General features: G+C 38.8%; 3 protein-coding genes across 3 annotated transcripts; 1 reads left to right on the top strand and 2 right to left on the bottom strand.

Annotated features, from left to right (window-relative positions):
* Positions 1-1,401: 1,401 nt before the first annotated feature.
* timm17b (translocase of inner mitochondrial membrane 17 homolog B (yeast)) lies at positions 1,402-7,356 on the bottom strand. Its single transcript, XM_061057895.1, has 6 exons — positions 7,281-7,356; positions 4,842-4,941; positions 4,686-4,749; positions 4,340-4,468; positions 4,148-4,258; positions 1,402-2,783 (listed from the first exon to the last, which is right to left on the bottom strand). Exons 1-6 carry the CDS (start codon positions 7,304-7,306, stop codon positions 2,719-2,721), a joined length of 495 nt encoding a protein of 164 aa, XP_060913878.1. The 5' UTR covers positions 7,307-7,356; the 3' UTR covers positions 1,402-2,718.
* A 1,988-nt stretch (positions 7,357-9,344) lies between these two features.
* pqbp1 (polyglutamine binding protein 1) lies at positions 9,345-11,891 on the top strand. Its single transcript, XM_061057753.1, has 6 exons — positions 9,345-9,449; positions 9,563-9,674; positions 10,393-10,493; positions 10,682-10,867; positions 10,949-11,006; positions 11,469-11,891. The coding sequence occupies exons 1-6, from the start codon at positions 9,383-9,385 to the stop codon at positions 11,617-11,619; spliced, it is 675 nt and encodes a 224-aa protein (XP_060913736.1). The 5' UTR covers positions 9,345-9,382; the 3' UTR covers positions 11,620-11,891.
* Positions 11,892-11,936: 45 nt separating this feature from the next.
* Positions 11,937-19,089, bottom strand: gpkow (G patch domain and KOW motifs). Its single transcript, XM_061057752.1, has 11 exons — positions 18,873-19,089; positions 18,476-18,645; positions 16,836-16,981; positions 15,614-15,720; positions 14,762-14,966; positions 14,494-14,626; positions 13,813-14,002; positions 13,544-13,664; positions 13,191-13,260; positions 12,289-12,374; positions 11,937-12,204 (listed from the first exon to the last, which is right to left on the bottom strand). Exons 1-11 carry the CDS (start codon positions 19,064-19,066, stop codon positions 12,076-12,078), a joined length of 1,551 nt encoding a protein of 516 aa, XP_060913735.1. The 5' UTR covers positions 19,067-19,089; the 3' UTR covers positions 11,937-12,075.
* Positions 19,090-20,545: the final 1,456 nt, after the last annotated feature.

Genomic DNA, 20,545 nt, shown 5'->3' with positions numbered 1-20,545 from the left:
AATGATTAATCACCCACACAGCATGCATTTTCCTATTTCCAGTCAACATTACGCTGTTCAGTACGGCTAGATAGACCCGTTTTTTCCGTGCATGCGTATTTGTTCGATTCTCTCCGTGTCAACTAAATCTCACAGACAGTTTAAGGAGTGCTTACCTTTCTTTGCTGCATCCATGGCCGCAGTTTAACGCCACGAAATCACTTCAAACAAAACACCACCATTCAACTCCTCAGAGGGTCTGAATTTAGGTCTCAAAAACAGAGAGCACTGACTGTGTATGAAACACACCAGGACCATCTGCAGCCCGTCATCTTACATCCACACGCAGAGAAGAGACTGCGGGCCATCCTGCTCACCGCCTGCCTCACACCTCGAAATCCAATTAAAAAAAGAAGCTTTCCAGTAGTTTCTCAAACGTGTCAATGAAAACTGTAATCACTGTTTTACTCTGCGGGCACATAATATGAAAACAAACGTGTCCGCATGCATATCCGCGGTGGTCAGCCGTCAGGATTAACGCTGCTGAGCCGTTTAAAAGGATGACTGTGGAAATCTTCTTTCAGGGGGAAGGTGGAGGTGGACTCAGGAGAAACCTGCGGCTCTCTGGGGGGGGGGGCTGTTTTAAAGTTTTAGTTAAAAAAAATATCTAAATGTTTTAAATTGTTTGCAAGATATAAAAAAAATGTGTTGAATACTTCTGTTAGTTAGAGGAGCAACATTTCAGGACCACGGACAGAAGCAGGCGGTGGGTGCAGTACCACATGAGAGGCGGCAGGGGGCGTGCTTTCACAGGGAGTAACATGTCATGCTACATTATATTCCAGGTTTTGTGGTGTATTGTGCTTTTGACTGATTATTCCATGTATCGTCCTGTCTTTTTTCTGGACCTTGATTCTGTGATAAAGTTTGAATTGGATTAAACATCTTGGGGGCCCCATGAAAATAAAAAATAAAAAAAACACCACCCCGTGTCTTTAAGAACTTTTTTAAACTTTTATTGTTTTTAAGGACTTTTGCAAGATAAATACATTAAGACAATAAATAAATAACTAATTATTTCCATACAGCCAAAGACACACAAAAAGACAGGCTCGGATTGCATCATCGCTCTGCTATGAAGATGAAACTATTTTAAGAGATAAAGTTAAAAAGTGCTCTGTTGCTTGATGCAGAAATCAAAGTGACAGTGGGTGCAATACAACCTAAACTGTGAAAGTAATTCAGCTCTTAACTCCTCCACATTTTTGCAGCGTTGCATAAAAGACAGAATAAAAGCTCATCCTTTGAATATAAATACAAATACTAATGATACAAAATAACTCAGAGCTTCAGGAGAAGGACATATCTCATCAAAAGATAATGCAAACTAAGAATAGGATGGGTTTGTTTTTCACAGATGCATTTTAAGGACACATTCTTTTGTGTTGATTGTCACATCTGATGGACACCGATGACTTAAAAGCATTTTCTCACACTCCTTTCCATGGTAAAACTTTCACTGGACAACATTATGCTGTAAAGTCACAGCTTATTTTTCAAATGAGTGTGATCCTTTTGCAGATCTCTTTTCTTTCCTTTAGTGGTAAAGAGAGTGAACTGCAGCTAACTCAGGTTTTTACTCGCTGAGAGTTGCTTTTCTTTTACGATTGTTTGGATCTCATCTAAATGTCAAATTTGTTTTTCTTCTTTGGATCAGCACTTAGAAGTTTCATTGTTAGAAGTCATTAGTTTTCTTTGATTTAGCCAGAATAACAGTGAACTTATGAAGCCTGCATAGATCAAAGACACACAAAATCTATTTCAGACTTGAGTGAGAGGAAGGTTCTTCATCTAAGGAATGTCACCACCAGTTCCTACTTTATAAACCTTCATATATAGAACTTTTCATCAGTGAGCTATTGGCTCAATCACCACTAGAGACCAAACAGACATTTATTTAAATAAAAAACATGAAAATCATAAATATTTTGAAGTCAAGCTTCACTACTTTATATGTGCATACTTAATAATTCGCAAACTTGTAAAATACCTGCTTTCTCCTGTCTGATAAGATAGAAGTTAAAGCTTCTAGCTTAAACTTTTGGTAAAAACACACACAGTGTAGTTTTGACAAACTAAACATCAAGAGATTCATTTTCTTTGGTAAGATCTAGGCCAACTATTCCCCCTTATCTTAGCCTTAGTGCAAATCTAGCTTCTCATCTAACTCACATAAGTAAATTCCACAATGTCTCAAAATATCCTTTTATAGTTAGATGTTTTAAAAGCTGAATAATAAAATTGACTTTATGTATACATTTCAGGATTGCATATTCAACCCAAACGGGCCACGTGGTAGTGATGGTAGGTTACTAAGCTTGGTTGCTAGTCCCATCACCCAATGTATAGTACTTCCAGTTGAACAATATAAACACCATCTGTCTTTAACATGAACATGGTCTAAGGGTAACATTAAAATAAATGTAGTATGAGATCCTGAAGGTGCAATAATGAAGTGTGTAAGGATCCTTATTGACATAAAAACATTCACTTTATAAATAACTAAAACACACAATTATTTGCCCCTGAGGTTAATTCACATAGTGCAAGTGTGACACCACAAACAGGACCCGTGTCTTCACCTCCTGTTCCTCCTGATACCTGCTGTGGTGTCTGGTGTCCTCCCTTCTGGCCTCAGTCCATGCTGCTCTCTACACAAACTGCCCCCCCTCTCTCCCCTCATTGCTGCTGCTGCTGCTGACCACCATCCTTCGGAGGTAACTGATCCTCTGCAAAGGGGATAGCTGGAGAAACCAGAAAGAAGACACAAGACATTTGAGGTTCTGTGGCAATTCAGACTGCTCAATCAACCTCCTTGATGTAACTCATTCATGTATTCAGTCGAGTGACTTTCTACATAAAACAGAAGAAGCCTTTATCGGCAGAAGACATTTTGAATTCTTAAAAAAGCAAAAGCACTGGTGAAAATAATACTTTTTTTTTTAATGTAATGGGCGGCAGTAGCTCAGTCTAGTTCAAGTCCCAGTGCGGATAAATACAGTATAGAAGTTGGTCTGGCTGCTGGACAGACGCCAGGTCCCGTCTCGAATACTGCAGACTACTGAGATGCCCTTGAGCAAGGCGCTCTCTGCGTAGAGGCCCCGCTCTGACATCTCTGCACGAATGCATGTCCACACGTCCTGTTTGTGCATGTGTGTACTTCAGGCCTTTGTGTGTGAGTCGCATGTCTCTCATTAACAGAGTGTAAACCAGAAGAGTATAAATATTTTTTTTTAACAAAAATAAATAAATTAATCGATTTCTGGTACGATGCATGTTGCTGGACTGAATGAATTGGATGTATTCAGTAACATCTGTGCTTTTTATACAGTAGCCACCAGAGACGCCTAAACCTCTAACAGAGAAAGATAACGACGCAATGACATGTTATATTCACGTCTTTTCAGCTTAGATGTTCAACACTATTTTGAAACATTTTTTCAATTCAGAACATTCGTGCTGGAGGGCTCTTTTTTTTTTTTCTCTTTTTTTTTTACAGTATTAACAAAAACAAAACACGTACGTTGACTCCATCAATATAAAGGATGTTTCTTTAGCTGCAGCACTAGACTCCCAGTCGCAAAAAGTGTGTCATTAATTGATGGTTAATTGTTTTTTGCACGAGTAGATTTTTAGTTACAATGAGAATATCTGTACAAAAGATCAATATGAAAGACTGAATGATATTTATATATGTTTCTACACCTCTAATAGCTGCAGATGGTTGGACACATGAGCATCTTTTAATTTAATAAAGCTAATTGACACATTCAGTTGCTTCCTCTTCTTCACTCTGCTTCAGTCTTCACCTTACCCTGAGGATGATATCTGTTCATTGTTTCACTATGTTCACAGGGGATAGTTAGTAACTTGTCAGCTGTTTGGTGGTAGACAGGTAGCATGCACTTGTTTTTAAAAATGGCACGATGAGAGGTGAGAATGAAATCAGTAGAGGTGCTGATGAGAAAACAAAACTGTGAGATAAAACATACTGAAACACGGGGGAGGGGTGGGGGTGGGGGGGTGTTAGAGGTGATACATGTCTGAGATCCTTTGCTGATATCAAAATGTTTTATAAACATAGAAGAACATTTTCAGCATCACTCACGGTTCTGAAACTGCTGCGCTGTATATCTGGTTAGGAGGATTCCAAATCCTTCAATGAGAGCGAGCAGAATTCCTCCCATCATGGCAGAGCCCACCATGGTTAACGGCCCACCTGGAGGACAACACAGATTTCATTGAATACACGTGATGTGGTAAGTGACACAGAAGGGGTACAACACTAGCTTCCTCTTACTGCGTGCTGCTAGGATTGCTCCAGTCAGTGCGCCGCTTGATATGGAGTTCCAAGGATCCTCTTTCCCTCTGAGACGGACTAAACCACAATCAATAGTGGAGAAGAGGCCCCCCCATATAGCAAAGCTACCTGCAAGACCACAAAACACAAACTCATTTGTTTGCAAGACTGGATTACAATGATCATGATGAATGAAAAAAAAGGTTAATTCTGTGAAATAATTGGGCTCTATAAAACAAAGCATGTTGCAGGTAAATCATTAAATATCTACAGGAAATTAAACAGTTTATCTCTAACAATCGCCATAAGCACATTAAGATTTCATGAGAGGAAAGTTCCTCCTCACCTCCGATCTGTGGGGCTCGTATTCTCACTGCGTTTGCGCTTCCTCTGAGTCGGTGTCTCACGCCCTGAAACATGAGAGCACTGTTTAAGTCTGTGTTTGAAAACCCCCAGACATGGGCTTAAGGAAGTTACGATGATCATTACATGGTGAACTCACTGCAGGGGCATTACGAAAGCCCTTGATGGCCTGGAACACCCCTCCTCCGATTGTACCCATGGTGAACGCCCCTCCACAGTCATCGACTATCCTCCAGGGACTGAAGACATGCACCAAAAAGAGAGAGAGAGAGAGAAAGAAAATGTAAAGACAGTATAAAGTATGAAGTACCCCAAAGTGACTTACGCTTAGTGGAGTAACATGTATGTCATCATTTAAAGACACACATGATGTAACCACACACACACTCTGTGCTGATTAATGAAGTTAAGATATCTTTATTGTCACTGTAACAGGACAACAAAATACTGTTGGAGAATGTGGAAAAACACACAAGAAGATGCATCAAATTAGGGCTATTAATAACAGAAATCAGAGAAAAACCAAAGTCGAATAGGAGCCGCAGTGAATAAAGAAACCACACAGGAAGCCTTACAGACAAATTCAAAGTAACAGTGATCGTGATGTGAGAAAAAGCAGCACTTTGCAAGTTAAATATATGTACAAAACATTTAGCACAGCAGTAACAGGTAACATGATTAATGAATGAAGCGTCGTGTTTGTGTTTAAATATAGTAACAGAAATGAATTTTATAGTATATAGCAGTGATCATCAACTGGTGGCCCGTGGGTCACAATCAGCCCCTCAAAGCTTCCCATCTGGCCCCCAGAATATATATTTAAAAAAATAAACATAAAAAATAAAATCACAAGGCTGAAATACTCGCATTAGGTTAATGGGAGAAATGACATTTCCTCTCTGACACCAACGCTTCACATCGGGCTTCACAGCTGTCTGCTTGTGTACGAGTATATTTTAAAGTCCAGCCCCCACAGTGTAAAGAAAAAAGATGGCCCTTGTACAGATGTTGTCGATGTTATGACCCCTGAGCAAACAAAAATTACTTATGGAGTTCCCCAAGGTTCCATCCTGGGGCCTCTTCTGTTTAACCTCGACATGCTCCCACTAGCTCAGATTATAAAAAAACAATAAAATAAGTTATCGTAACTACGCAGACGACACACAAATATATATTACAATGTCGCCAGGCAACCATGGTCCCATAAAAGCACTGGGTAAATGCATAGAGCAAATCCACGAGTGGATGTGTAAACATTTTCTCCAGCTAAACAAAGACAAAACTGAGGTTGTTGTTTTTGGAGCAAAGGAGGAGAGTAAGAGTCAGCAATCAGCTTCAGTCAGTAAGACTCAAAACCACAGACCAGGCAAGAAATCTGGGCGTAGTGATGGACTCAGACCTCAATTTTAAAAGCCACATTAAGACAATTACAAAGTCAGCCTACTATCACCTGAAGAACATATCAAGAGTTAGAGGACTTATGTCCCAGCAGGACCTGGAAAAACTTGTCCATGCTTTTATCTTCAGTCGTCTTGATTACTGCAACAGTGTCTTCACAGGTCTGCCTAAAAAATCAGTCAGACAACTGCAGCTGATCCAGAACGCTGCTGCTAGAGTCCTCACCAAGACCAAGAACATGGATCACATCAGTCCAGTTCTGAGGTCTTTACACTGGATCCCAGTCTGTCAGAGAATATACTTTAAACTCCTGTTGCTGGTTAATAGAGCGCTTAAAGGTTTAGGGCCAAAATACATTAGTGACCTCCTGATTAATTACGAACCATCCAGACCGTCTGGGACAGGTCTGCTCTCCGTCCCCAGAGTCAGAACCAAACACGGAGAAGCAGCGTTCAGTTTCTACGCTCCTTATATCTGGAACAAACTCCCAGAAACCTGCAGGTCTGCTGAAACTCTCAGCTCTTTTAAAAACGAGGTTGAAGACACACCTGTTTACAGCTGCCTTTCATTAAACACTTTTAATAAGATTTTAAATTTTAACTCTGCACTGTAACTTTTAACTCTTTTTAGATTTTTACTTTATTTATTTCAATTAATTTAATTTGAATTATTATTATTATTATTTTAATGTTTCTTTTCTTTCCTCTGTCAGGATGCTTTTGATGTCTTGTGTGAAGCACTTTGAATTGCCTTGTTGTTAAAATGTGCTGTATAAATAAACTTGCCTTGCCCTGGTATATAGTGAAATAAAATATTATCATATTGTACAGAACAATACAGTTTAGTGTAGCATGTTAAACTGTACAATGAAACAGTCTGAAGTCACATTATATATTTATTAAAAGGCAAGAATATAAGAAAAAGTGTATGGATTTAGTTTAGTTGACATTACTGTAGAGAAGGTGGGCTGAAACATCTGTGAATAAGGATTAAGAGTATGTTTACAACACCTTCAGCTCTTATTAAAAACATTAAACACAAGGTTACCGAGTCTCTCAGAATGTATCTATTTGCTCTCAAAGCAGCTTATACACGACATTAAGAAAACAAAACTGTTTCAGAGGTTAAACGTGTAGAAATAACAGCGAAAGGCAAAAAAAACATTTCAAACTAGTCTTACCAAGGTTCACGGGCATATTCCTCCATGTTTGTTGTCGTCAGTCAGGAGAAGAGTGTGACGTCATCACTCTGCGCGCCGTGTGCTTGTTTTGGGGGGGTTGTCGCATCGTTCACTGTGCTCGACGGTCAGAGGGGCGATTTCGTTAAAATACAGGTAACTTCGACTTGATTTCGATCATGAGTGAAGTGTGAAGTGTTTGTTTGAAGTGTTTGTGTAGTTTTGTTGTATTAATGAAGCACACAGGTGTCTCTTTGTTGCTTCATTTGGAGGAACCGAGCGAGCGGTGGAGTTTTCTGGAAATACATGTTTCATTGTAAAGTCAGAGGATGATTTCTGAATCCATTAGGTGCTATTTTTTTTTTACAAGAATTAAAAGGCGATTCAAACCTGATGATTTTGAAGTATCTAAGAATATCAAGTTAGCTTCTCTCCAGTGAAGTGAGGCATGCAGAAAGAACTAACATTTAGTCTCTGAATACGCGGGGTAACATTGTGTTGCCATGCTTTTATCCACACATAAAACCAGATAATTCATTTGCTTTATTTGCTTTCTGTTCAAAGAATTCCACTTTGAATTCTTACTGACGTCGTTTCCTCCTCTCCAGATCCGAGTTTGTGTTTTTGTTTGTCTCTCTGATGTTCGTCACCGTAGAAGGACATGAATCTAATGTCTTAATGTTTCTATATATAAGTTACATAGTTTTTCAAATGTCCATTTCACAAGTTCAAATTAAGTTTCTGTTTAAATCTCCATTGTGATTTTTAGAAACCAGCAGCTGAAGATGCAAAGATAAATGTGAATGCAAAAAAAAGGGATTCCCCAATTTCATCTGGAAAATGTATTTCAGAATTAGAGAATCTTTTTATTTGGCAAAAGACTTACATCTGATGCACACAGCAAACTAGTAATAGACAATGATGGAAGGAAGGAAGGAGATACATGTACATTACTACATTATGTTATCCATGTTTTATCAGACTGTTGTCTGTTGGGGCAGCAGCATCATCAGGGCTTGTGACTCTAAAAAGCTTAACAAGCTGATTAGGAGGGCTGGCTCTGTGCTGGGGAGAAGGATGAGACAGAAACTGTTGAACATTATGGACAATAACACGCATCCCTTACACAATCTCGTGTGTGAACAAAAGAGTGTTTTTAGTGGGACAGATTTAAAAATACTTTTAAACCTACTGCAATTGCACTTTATAACGACTCCCCTTTAAGTAAGGACAGAAGACATTTAAACTTTTAAACTTTAGCCTGAGCTGCGTATATATATCAAACTGTATATTTGCACACTTGACTACTTTTTTATAATAACTCTTTATTTATCTATCATACTATGCACTGGCAGAGCTAGTATTTTGTACTGTTATCTATGAGTAACAGCTACTTATACACATGGACCATCCAGACCACTTTTTTTTTATCCTGGCTATGTATTGTGGGCTCATGTTTTTTTTTTGTGTATGGGTGGGATATGTATGTATATATGTGTTGTGTTGTGTGTTTGTATGTATGCTGGCTGCTGGAACACCTACACTTCCCTGCTGGGATGAATAAAGTATATCTTATCTTATATATATATATATATATATATAAACAGAATCCACAAGGAAATTTCAAATATATATAATTGTTTTTATTGAAAAGATGTGCAGTCGGCAGGAATGTTCCCAAAATGCTGGTTGTATGTTTGCAACCCAACATTATATTTTCCTTTAAAATTGTGAGAAACCATGTGACCGTGTTTTAATATATTAGAAATAAATGAAAATGTTTTTTTGTCACTGCATTCCTTGTGTTCTTCAAACATAAGAACCCAAATGATTCAACGTGAATTTAACAATACAAATTAAACTATAAATACTGGTCCCCAATGACATGTTCCAATGTTGAGAATATCTGGATAATTTGGTACAGATCATAGATTGGACAGTGGGCATTATCTTTGTACTCATGTTCCCAGCTGTCCAAAGCAGCTGATGAAGGTTTGTAGTTCTGGTTGCATCATAATTTAATCTTTCTCTCTCTCTCTCTCTCTCTCTCTCTCTCTCTCTCTCTCTCTCTCTCTCTCTCCCCCCCTCTCTCTCTCTGTTACAGGATGCCTCTGCCCGCTGCCCTGCTGGCCCGCTTGGCCAAGAGAGGGATTGTTAAACCTTCAGAACAAGGTACAGTAGCAGAAAACACTTAATTAGAACATCATGGACCTTAAAAGAATCCTTCTGTGTGTTTCATTTGTTTTTAATTACTTTTTTTTTCTTCTTTTCTTCAATCCATCCAGAGGTAGACGAGGAGATTATTGCAGAAGATTACGATGACAACAACGTAGATTATGAATCCACCAGACTGGAGAGTCTACCACCAAACTGGTACAAAGTCTTTGATCCCGCCTGGTACGTTCCTACTTGTTTTTCTTCAATAAGTTGTCACTCTTCACTCACATTGTTTTCCTCTCCTAGAAGGTAGGCGTTTTCTAACACAGCCAAGTTAAATACAGCTGTTCAACTCATTGTGTCGCTGGTACAGCTCGTTTCAACTGTTTCAGCTGGTATTCGATGGTTGGGTTTCTAGATGATATTGATATTATGACAAGAAAAAAACATAGTTCCTCTGTGATATGAAGCCTCACTTATGTGATTCAGGCTGTAACTTCAGACGCTCACTCCTTCCTGTTGGTATCCTCACAAAGACTTTTATTTTGAAAGGTGGCATTAGAAATTAATTTCCTTTTTTTTTCCCCGACACAAAAACGGACGTGGGGAAAAAGGACAGTTTTGACTAGCTCTGACTCACAATACTCTGACTTTCTCTGTTGGATGAAACCAAGTCATGCAATGAACTTATTTTTAAGTAGAAGGGATTATTAGATTGTTATTCATCATTTATGGTCATAATTAAAAAAAATATTTCATATTTCAACTTCATCTTGACACACAAGTCAAAGTGTATTTTTTGTACTCATACCTCATAATTTCATTACTTTACTCAACAACATTGCAGTTGAGTTTTTTCTTTATAATCAAATCAATTCTAATAGTCTTTTTACAAGTGAAATGTTATTATTATTCAAATGAAACTTCCTTTTTTTTATCTCCTCTCTTCAATCCACAGTGGTCTTCCTTATTACTGGAATGTAGAGACAGATTTGGTGGCCTGGCTTTCACCAAATGATCCAACGGCCGTGGTTACAAAACCTGCCAAGAAGATTAGAGGTATTGTATAATGAAGTCTCTGCTACTTATATTTTAGATGATCGTGATCATTGTGATCCCATCATTAATGTGGGACTCTGTAATCATGTACTATTGGTTATCATTGCGCACAATTCTTTGCCGGTCTGACACATTTCTGACACAGATTGAATTTCTGACCGTTGCTTTAAATTTTATTTTGTCAACAGAGGGAGGTGAAGAAAGAATCGAGAGGCAGTTTGAGAAGCTAGACAGAGAGCGAGAGCGGGAACGAGACAGGGAACGGGAAAGAGAGCGGGACAGGGAAAGGGATCGAGAGAGGGATGAAGGCAGGGACAGAGACAGAAGAAAGCAGAGGAGAGAAGACATGGCACCGTACAACAAGGGCAAAAGAGGTAATGTGCACATGATACAAAACAATCATTAACAAACTGATGACGCTTGAACAAATTAACCGATACATGTTTCTCTTGTAGGGAGAAAAGACGACGAGATGGACCCAATGGATCCAAGTGCCTATTCTGATGCTCCTAGGTACTGTACTAAGACAGCTGTTTATCAAACTGGTACTCATGAAATGTAGTATTTCAAATAATGTTCAAATATGTGAGAGTGACAGACAAAACCAAACCATCAAATTATGACACCATTAGGGGTCAAGCACAAAAACACTCTTGCATTTTCCTACAATTCCCATGATGTAACTTAATCCATCTTTTATAAAACCCTGCCTAATGTACAGCCACATCATTTCACCCTTAAAGCCCTGGCAGGATATATTTTAAATATGTAGGTCAGTATCAGAGCTAAATCTGATGACATCACTATGACATCACTGGGGTTCTCTTCTCTGCGTTGACAAAGCTCCTCCACAGCTGCAGACGTCTTTAAAACAGCTGTTTCACAGACTCACAGTAAAACTAGTCCAACAACGCTGATTTGTGTTCTTTAAAATGACATGAGTGCCCTTCCAAACAAACTTGTTTTACTTCACAGGGGCACATGGTCAACTGGCCTGCCCAAGCGTAATGAAGCAAAGACGGGTGCGGACACCACAGCAGCGGGGCCTCTGTTCCAGCAGCGACCATACCCGAGTCCAGGAGCTGTGCTTCGGGCTAACGCAGCAAACCAAATCCCCAAGGAGTAAGCAGAGCTCCACAGAAACAAATAAAACAACTGTACTGTTTGTTTCTCATTGTTGGTTACAGAACATCTCTCAAGTTCTTTTTTTTCATTGTGTTTATACTTTTCAGAAATTGAGTCTGAGCAGTTCTACCACCATTGCATTCATACTCTGCTCGAACATGTAGTCCAGGTGTAAATATGTTTTTATATGACCTTAAGATTGACATTTGTTTTGTTAGGACCATTTGCTGATGTGATTTGCTAATAAATTCAAAGATGACTGAAAAAACTAACGACCCAACTCGTTGTCTGTTTGGTGTAATAACATCTGTACAAATACATTTTTAACATTTTATTACAAAATTCAAATGTTTTAAAATCTCATGAGATCCATTAATTCTGAATATTACAACAAACAAAGTTTCATACAGGATAAACAAGTGACAACATAATTGACTAAAGGTGAGAAAGGAGTGGATCAGTGATCTGTTTCTCCTACATAGTGACAGATACAGTCATACTCCAGAGTGAACACTTTCTCATCGTGTCGGTCCAGTTGCACCATCGCTCTGCACTTGTTCTTGTCCCGTTGGAGAATACGGCCGACCTGAGATTACAGATGTAAAGACTGTGATAAGAACAAGTACAAACTAGTTCAAACATATTGCAGGAATGATGATGGTTTGCTTACCTGTCCTCTGTGCTCCCCCAGTACAACCATTATAGAATCGTTTTCACTTTTTGGAACCATGGTTTCCAGCATGTCCTGCTTCACATCTGCCACAAACAACAACAACTAGGTTATTTAAAAATGTTATAACAGAACACTTAGAGCAAAACTCAAAGGCTGAGTCCCTACCTGTTCACTACTGATTCAGTAGATATTAAAATGTAACTTGTTTATCTGTATGCAGAGCTTGGTAATATATTTTTAATGACACAACAACCCAGAGTGTTTCGAGTTTGACTTCATACCAGTTCTCTACAAAAAAAAAAGAGCACTTATAAAGTCTGCACTGGGGACCCAATTAACATCGTTTGCAAAATTATACATACATTTTTACCAAAATGTGATCACTAATCCTGTAGAAAAGAACCGACGTCACCATCACTCATCTGCTGTTTTTCTGTGAGACTTTCAGTCGTGAACAACGTGTCTCTGAGTTTTTAACCATACTATCAGAGAGGTGATCTTGGACGTTGAGATGACATTTTTTCTTCCATTTTTAACGACCAATAAATACAATAATTCGTAGATTTAAATAAATTAAAAGTAATCCTTAGTTGTAGCCCTTGCTGGCAGAAAAATAATAATTATACAATACAAATATTTGCTATATAGATAGATGCTATATGTGATTCTAGGAATTTTCTGTTGATTAACAGAAAATTGACATTAACACAAAAAAATGTGTTCTGTTTTTCTTTATCCTAAGAGGCAGATATATAACACGGGTCATTTCTACAGGTGTATCAATGGCTACCTGGCTTCATGATTCATTCAATATAACATCCGAGCCAGTAAGATTTTACAACTCTGAAATAAATAAAAATAAAACACCAAGAAGAAGTGAGAGGGCTCTAATGACTCACCGTCGAGCAGTCTTCCCTCTTCAGTTCGACACACGCATGTTGTTGGCGTCAGGACGTCCTCCACACGCATCTAAAGAAAACAAGACTGATCTTAACAGCTGTGATCATTCTAGTACAGTAGGTAAGGATATGAGTCAATGTTACAGGGATAACTACATGTTTCACTGCTCTTGTTCCAGTATATTAGGGTTGATCAAAAATAGTGAGACAAATATTTCCATCCATTCCCTTTACATGTTTACATGTGCTGGATCTTGAATGACGCACCTGACTGAGAGAGGCTTCAGTAAGCATATGTACATAATCTAGAAAAGGTGCTTACATCATTTGGCATTTTGTTTGGTCATTAGTACCTTTGAGTTGTAGTATCTGCCTCCTTTAAAAGCTTTGTCTATAAAGCGAACTTTCAGGTCTCTCTGCAGCCAGGAGGGGGGAGCCGGCGGTCGCCTCGCCTCTTTCACTGGAGGCTTTTCTCTACGGCAGAAAGAGAACAAATATCCCCAATATTTACTCAATGAAAACACTCAAAACATAAATCAACAAAAGAAAATCTAATTTCATCAAACAAAATAAAATGAGTAGAAAAGCAGTTTGTTTTTTTGCCGTCTTTTCCTTCAAGTACCTGTCTTGACTCGATTCTCTGTGTTTCCTCTTCCTCTCGTCTTTTCCGCCATCTCTTTCTGAAGATTTGTGTTTCCCCTCGTTGCCATCACTTCTCCTCTCTTTCTCCTCCGATCTCTGCTGCTCCTTCTCTCGCTCTCTCTCCTTCTCTTTTTCTCTTTCCTTGTCTTTGTGGACTTTGCTCAGGCGACCTGGTGAGGGAAAAGGGAAATGGTGAGCATGGCGATAATGGAAAGTGGCAAACACCCAAACAGTGTTTCTGAGTGGTAGTGCTCCAGTCTATGGAGATTACAGCTCAGATTACTGAAATTAAAAGGAGAGGCTGTGCATTTTTTATTCCTACATGAAGACATGAGGAGAAGCAGTTGACCTGATAACTGGTATTTGTTTGGTCTACTGAATGTCAGAATATAGTAGAAAAGGAAAAAAACTAAAACTATGTAATTTACAAAAGAGATAAAGGCAGATGTATTTTGAATGTTGTGTTTACAAGCCGCAATGAACATTTCTACTGACTCCACCTTCAAAATGGAATTCAGAATTTTGACATTTTCGACCCCTACATACTGTAGTCCTGAAATATAAATTAATTTGGCTTAATGGAACTCAAAATCATTGTTGTATCCAGATCATTTTCTACAAAAGTTAACCGTTTATTATTCATTTGCTCAGATATACTCACTGAGGTCTTTGCTGTATTTTTCGTATTCTTTGCGTCCGACCAGTTTAACAGCATATTGGCTGATCGTCACCGTCTTGCTGCCAATAGCCAGCTTCACCATGACTCGAGCGTTGTCTGGATCGACGCCTTCAATCTGCGGCACATGAGTGAAAGTTATGGCAAGTCGTTTGTAGAGAAAAACACAAAGAAATGAAATGGGAAGATGGTTGACACCTTCAAGTCAAGTTTTTGGAGTGAACTGCGTGTAAACATTTCAGATCCACTCTACCTTGCCGTACAGTTCTTTATGCGCCCCTGATGTCACCAGCACACAGCCGCCTGGACCCATCACCAGCTCCTCCTCCTTCACGCGCTCCTCACCCGGCTTGGGTGGACGCTGATGTCTGCTGGGCTCCAGGTCTTTTATCGCTGCACGATCAGCACCGAGACCCAAACCTTTGGGACGGAGCTGGTTCTCGATCGGCTTCACGTGTCTGAAGAAGACAGGGAACAACAGCATTAAATCAATAAACAAAGATGAGCAGGATTAAAAAAGAGGCTGGAGCCAAACGTCTTCTATTTTAAAATCAGGGTACAAGACTTAATGAGTACAAAAACATGATTGATTTTTTCCCTGAATCAAACACTGACTTCATTAATTTCAATATAGAGCTGCTAGAAGCATTTACTAGAATTGGTTTAAACTGGCTGATTAATTGCTATGTTGGTGTTTTCACATACAAACAAAACTCTGAGCTTAGGCCACCTAGTAAAAATTCTTCCTGAAGTTCGGTTGAGCCGACGCAGAAAGTTATATTCAGGAAATATATTCTGGCTTTTTCTGCTTGCAATTAAGTTCTTTACCACTCATTTGTTAATACTGTAGATATGTTCAAATACACATAGCATTAATATACAGTCATTATAGCATCAGTCTCTGCCATTACTGCATCGTTATTTTTATGTCATGTCTTGCCTCTTAAGAAACGCCCTCTAGTCAGACAGGGGAAGTCTCCTGCTAAACCTAAGGACACCAATATCTCCATATTTTGGAAGCTTTAACTTAAGATTGTTTCATACATTTTGTTTATTACACTACCAAGGCAATAAATCAACTTTCAATGTTCAGTTGGTTACTTACTGTTTAAAGGTACGGCCAATGCCTTCTTCTTTGTTCCAGCCCATCCCTTTAAGCATAGCCAGTCCATAAGCCTCAACCGGAACAGTCTCATAATCTGCCTCTGTTGACTGAAAAACAAAAAAGGAAGTGCATAAAGTGTTAAAAAAAAGAAGAGATGATGACATACAGAAACCATGGTTTTCATTAAAAAAATAGAGTCAGGCCTAAATGAGGTGTTTATGTAATCTTTGAGTTTGGAAACACAAGAAACTGCCAGAGGCGACTGACAGAGAAACAGTTTATGATGCCGGTCTTACTCAGCATTTTGACTCCAGGCTGTAAGACTCATCCCGGGCTGAATAAAGTCACCAGGCAGCAGCCACAGAGACCGTCATCTGAGCAGTGGCCCGACTCGGCTCTGTCTCTGCTGAAGGCTTTCCTCTGAGGGAAGCCTGGAGCAGAGGACACTGCATTAAAATTAGCTTAGGGCACACTGAGCCAGTTTCCCCTGACTCTCCTGCTCTGACAGACACATCTACAGTGACTGAGAGCAGATACGGGGTGACAGTGACGGGACGTGAGGCATCTGATGAAAAGAAACAGAAAAGAGGTCCGATTGGTTGCCTGCATGTCTCTGGGGAGACGCCTGTCTGCCACCGTGGCCTTACTGTACCATGAACATACGCATGCGCACAACTGGGAACACACACGGGTGTTTATTCTTGCTCAGTTGACCATCAGCACTTTCACACACTCAAATTTCAATCTGAGCCAAAGTAGCCAGTCTACCAGACTTTGTACAGTCAGGCATTTTTATGTGCTCATTGAATTGCCACTCTAGCAGATTCAATTGTGATATTTATGTCTGACACCTTTCAAAGAAATGACATAGAACTAAACACCATCGAGCCAGGCCCTTATCAAAAAAACCTATGCCCTCAAGCAAGGCAGCAAACATTAGAAATCTTGTCAAAATGAAAGCATAAAGGAAGGATAATGAATTTACATTAATTTGACTGATGGCAAATAACACAGAGTTAGCTAGCACTTTCAAGGTTTATGGTAAATGTTATCAATTAAGCATGGTGGGGAAAATCATCTGTAAAAACTTGAAAAAGAGTGCACCGAGTTAAAAGGATCAACGTTTTTTTTCTAACCTAGCCACCGTGTATCCCAACATGTTCTTCTCTGCTTCAGAGTACAGAATATTTCAGTCACACACACAACTTGTATCCATACTCACAGATTCAGGCCGTAGATCCACCTTCACATGGTCTCCATCCTCAAAGCCGTCTGGCACTTTGTTTTGCATCAACAGTGGGATTCTGAGGTTCAGGTTTCTCTCCGACTGAGGGCCATTCTGCCACTCCTCCAGCTGCCTTCGGGAATCTATTAGAACGGATTGGAGATGTATGAGCCCAACACTGTTTCTGCAGACTGCTGTTCAACATGAGCCTGCTTATTCTCAAGGTTTCTGCCTCTTAAAGGAAGTTTTTCTTTGCCATTGTAACTTTGCTCAATGTTGCTTAGTGCTGTGCTCAGGATGGATTGATGTTGAGTATAACAAAGAGTGAAGTCTTCTGTCTGCTCTTCAGTAAACTGTATTGAGATACATTTGTTATGAATTGGCATTTAATGTCTTTTCTTACTGGTTTTACTATTTTTATCTTCTTTTACTTCTTACTGTTCTTTTATTTATGCTCTTATCTCATATTTATGCTCATATCTTAATCTCCTCTGATGTTTTAACTTGGTAATTTCTTATCTTACTTAGTCTATTTATGTTTCATATTTACTTTTTATTTTTATTAATATTATAGTTTTGGGTTTTTTGATCCTTTAACCGCTTGTTTCTATTTATTTTACTGCTCTTACCTTCTTATTGCTGTTATCTTTTTATTTGCTTTTAGCTCTTTTAGTTTCTTACATATTTTTAAATCTTTGGTCCACTTGGTCTCAGGTCGTGTTGTTGGGTTTGTGTTGCCTGGGTTCTTATAATGGTTCTTGTGATGGTCGGAAATTTTACATTTCATACTGTGCAATATTTATTTTATATTTCTGCAATATCTATTTATATTCTGTTATGCTACTACCTGTAAATAACTCCTACCATACATTGCCCGTCTTACCTGAATGAGAGTTCCTTTTTTTTTTTCTTCTTTTGTTGTTTTTAGCTGTGGATGCTTGTATGTGTAAATAATTTTGTTGTACAATTGTATAATGACAATAAAGACATTCTATTCTATTCTATATATCTGTTGGGTATCGTGCACTTTGGGTTCTTTTCTGTTGAATTGTATTTAATTATTTTTTAGTATTTTGCATTTGTTATGTTCTTGCTGTTGTTAATGTTCTTCTGTGTTTGGTTTAGTTTGTTCTTGTTTGTCAAAGCACTTTGTAAACCTGTGTTTTTAAAAGGTGCTATATAAATAAAGTTATTATTATTATTATTATTATTATTATTATCATTATCATTACTTGTTAATAACTTTGTAACTCACTGCTTTATAATTGTCTATTTATTTACTAATCCAGTCACTGCACAATAATAACTGTATATACTCTTTCACTGTAGTATAACTTCACTTATTTGCACTATATCTCTATATTTATATTTGTTTAATTAATCAGTCACTGCAAAATAATAACTGTATATACTCTTTCAGTCACCACAACTGTCTATTTATTTATTATTATTATCATTCATTCACTGAACAGCAATTGCTCTGGCCCCTTTTTGCATACTTCTCTCTCACATCACCACAAATATATTTTTGTTGTTGTTTTTGTAAACGCTGCTGTTTAAGATTTGCTGCACACAAAGTTTCGTTGTGTCCTTGTATACAATGATAATAAAGATTCTATCTATCTAAAAGTTCACACCTTCAATGAGTTCTTTGACAGCCTGAGAATCCACAGAATCCTTTTCCTGGGTTGCTTCTTGCGTTTTGCCTTCACCAGCATCGCTCTGGACCACTTTCTCTGTTTTGTGCCAGCGGTTCTTCTGGATCAGAGGGATGATGAGCTCTTTGGGCTTCTCGGATGGTTTTGTACTGCGGGACAGAGCAGAGTTAGCGAGGCAGCAGGCAGGACAGCTGAAACAACGTTAACTTCCCTTCTCAAACACGGCACACACACCCACAATTCATAATAACACATGTTCAATATCACTAAAAATGTGCGTGTTAATCCTACGGGCTTAAGTGCTGAGCTTTGATTGAAAGGAAACGTAACAGTTCCGCTAATGCTACAACAGTTAGCATTAGCACCCGACGCCTACCTCTGCAGTTCATTTTTGTCAATTCCGGTCAAGTAGTCCCTCTCGTCTTTCTTAAACGCGGCGTCGCCAGTTGGAGGTTTTAGTTTGCTAACAGTTTTAGTAAAACCAAACGACACAGCCGGGTTCTTTCTCTCGCCAGGCTCCCCAGAAGCTACAGAGTTGGGGGCACCTGTATCGTTCGCCAGCGACGCCATTACTGTTTGAAACTGATCAGAACGTAAGAGAAATGCATTCTGGTAGATGTAGTTCTTCCTGCTATAGGTGTATCATTTTAGCCCCTCCGAATTACCACAACTCCCATCATGCGTCGACATTAAAGGTCCAACGACCGGTTAGCGGATCGAGATTGAAATTAGATTTAATCGAATTTTGTGGTGGAGACACAAATAAAATGTATTATAATCATCTGGAAAGAAGAAGCAAGAAAGACAATAAATACATAAAAAAATAAATACAAATGTAGGCCTATTTAAATTTTTACATTTTTTGGACCGATGATAACAATAAATGAACCAAAAATTGAGCGATAATAAAATGTGGAGTTCTTATTAAATTGAGTTTGCAACTATTATGATATTTTTTTACATTTTCTACTTTATATGCCTGCTCCATGCGTTTCTTTTTGACATGTTGCACAATTTTATTATTCATATTCCTTTAACAGATATTTTAATTCAGGCCTAATAATGGGGAGGGTATTGATTTGACATATTACTTATGTAACTTTTCTTCAATGAAGATAGTTTTAAATTGACCTACACTTGCAGCATTATAAATAGATTTGCCACTGTTATCGGAATATATTAATCACAGCTCAACACAATAGGCATACAACACATTTTTGTGTAAAACCTCACTTGATAATTTGGTTCTCACGCCTTTAAATCCAGGTTGTAACTCGTAAGCGAAAAGTGATGCTGCTGATGCAGGTACAGGACTGGGAAGAATAAGGGGCGGTACTTTTAACTCTTTTATTCCCTCCCCCTTTGTGCTCCTTAACTTCCCAAGATAACCTTCCCATGTGCCTTCTTTCGTTGTTTCCTTCTTTTTTTTTAAAGTGCCTTTTGGAAGAAGGGACATCAACCTGAGCACACTTTCTCGTGAACATCTCATCATTTATATATCCTAATCTAATCAAATCATCGGCAACTGACGCTCCGCGCCCTGATTGCACTGCGACTGCGGCTCAATGACACCTACTCGGCCGCACACACAGACGACTGTCGGTTGGGTTAATTGTTGCATCGGAATAAACCAAACTACATCTGTATTCAAGTTAACAGCAGTGCCAGCTAAACGAGGACTAGAGGCAAGGATTTGAAGAGAAAGGAGAACATGAAGGTAAGAAACAAGTCCAGCACTTATTGTTTAATAGCCCGTGCTAAGACTTCACACTCCTTACCCAAGTTAAACAGGACGTTATGACCGTGCCATTTGTCCATCCTCGGCGTCGTTTTGCCTATAGCAGTGCAGCAGCTGCTACGTTTGTAAGCGTCCACTGCCAGATTTGCCCGATAGTGTGTCTTTGTATGTGTGTGCATGTGTGTACGTGAGTGTCTGTGTATTATTCCCTCTCTCTCTCTCTCTCTCTCTCTCTCTCTCTCTCCTCTCTCTTACTCTCTCTCTCTCTCCACAAGATCCCTCAGCTCTCAGAGCATCACTGTCCAAATATC

This window comes from Labrus mixtus, chromosome 15, assembly GCF_963584025.1.
Source record: "Labrus mixtus chromosome 15, fLabMix1.1, whole genome shotgun sequence".
Lineage (NCBI taxonomy): Eukaryota > Metazoa > Chordata > Actinopteri > Labriformes > Labridae > Labrus > Labrus mixtus.
Note: the sequence above shows the minus strand (reverse complement) of the source record. Positions and strands in the feature narration are given on the sequence as shown.

Excerpts from the sequence above, each read along its gene's own strand:
- pqbp1 (XM_061057753.1), top strand. The coding sequence starts at position 9,383 with ATGCCTCTGCCCGCTGCCCTGCTGGCCCGCTTGGCCAAGAGAGGGATT. Across the intron at positions 9,450-9,562 it reads TGTTAAACCTTCAGAACAAG|AGGTAGACGAGGAGATTATT; the intron begins GTACAGTAGCAG and ends CAATCCATCCAG. Across the intron at positions 9,675-10,392 it reads AAAGTCTTTGATCCCGCCTG|TGGTCTTCCTTATTACTGGA; the intron begins GTACGTTCCTAC and ends TTCAATCCACAG.
- gpkow (XM_061057752.1), bottom strand. The coding sequence starts at position 19,066 with ATGGCGTCGCTGGCGAACGATACAGGTGCCCCCAACTCTGTAGCTTCT. Across the intron at positions 14,627-14,761 it reads ATAAAGAACTGTACGGCAAG|ATTGAAGGCGTCGATCCAGA; the intron begins GTAGAGTGGATC and ends CATGTGCCGCAG. Across the intron at positions 13,261-13,543 it reads GCAGATACTACAACTCAAAG|ATGCGTGTGGAGGACGTCCT; the intron begins GTACTAATGACC and ends TGTTTTCTTTAG.
- timm17b (XM_061057895.1), bottom strand. The coding sequence starts at position 7,306 with ATGGAGGAATATGCCCGTGAACCTTG. Across the intron at positions 4,750-4,841 it reads GCTTTCGTAATGCCCCTGCA|GGCGTGAGACACCGACTCAG; the intron begins GTGAGTTCACCA and ends CTCATGTTTCAG. Across the intron at positions 2,784-4,147 it reads AGCGCAGCAGTTTCAGAACC|CTATCCCCTTTGCAGAGGAT; the intron begins GTGAGTGATGCT and ends TGGTTTCTCCAG.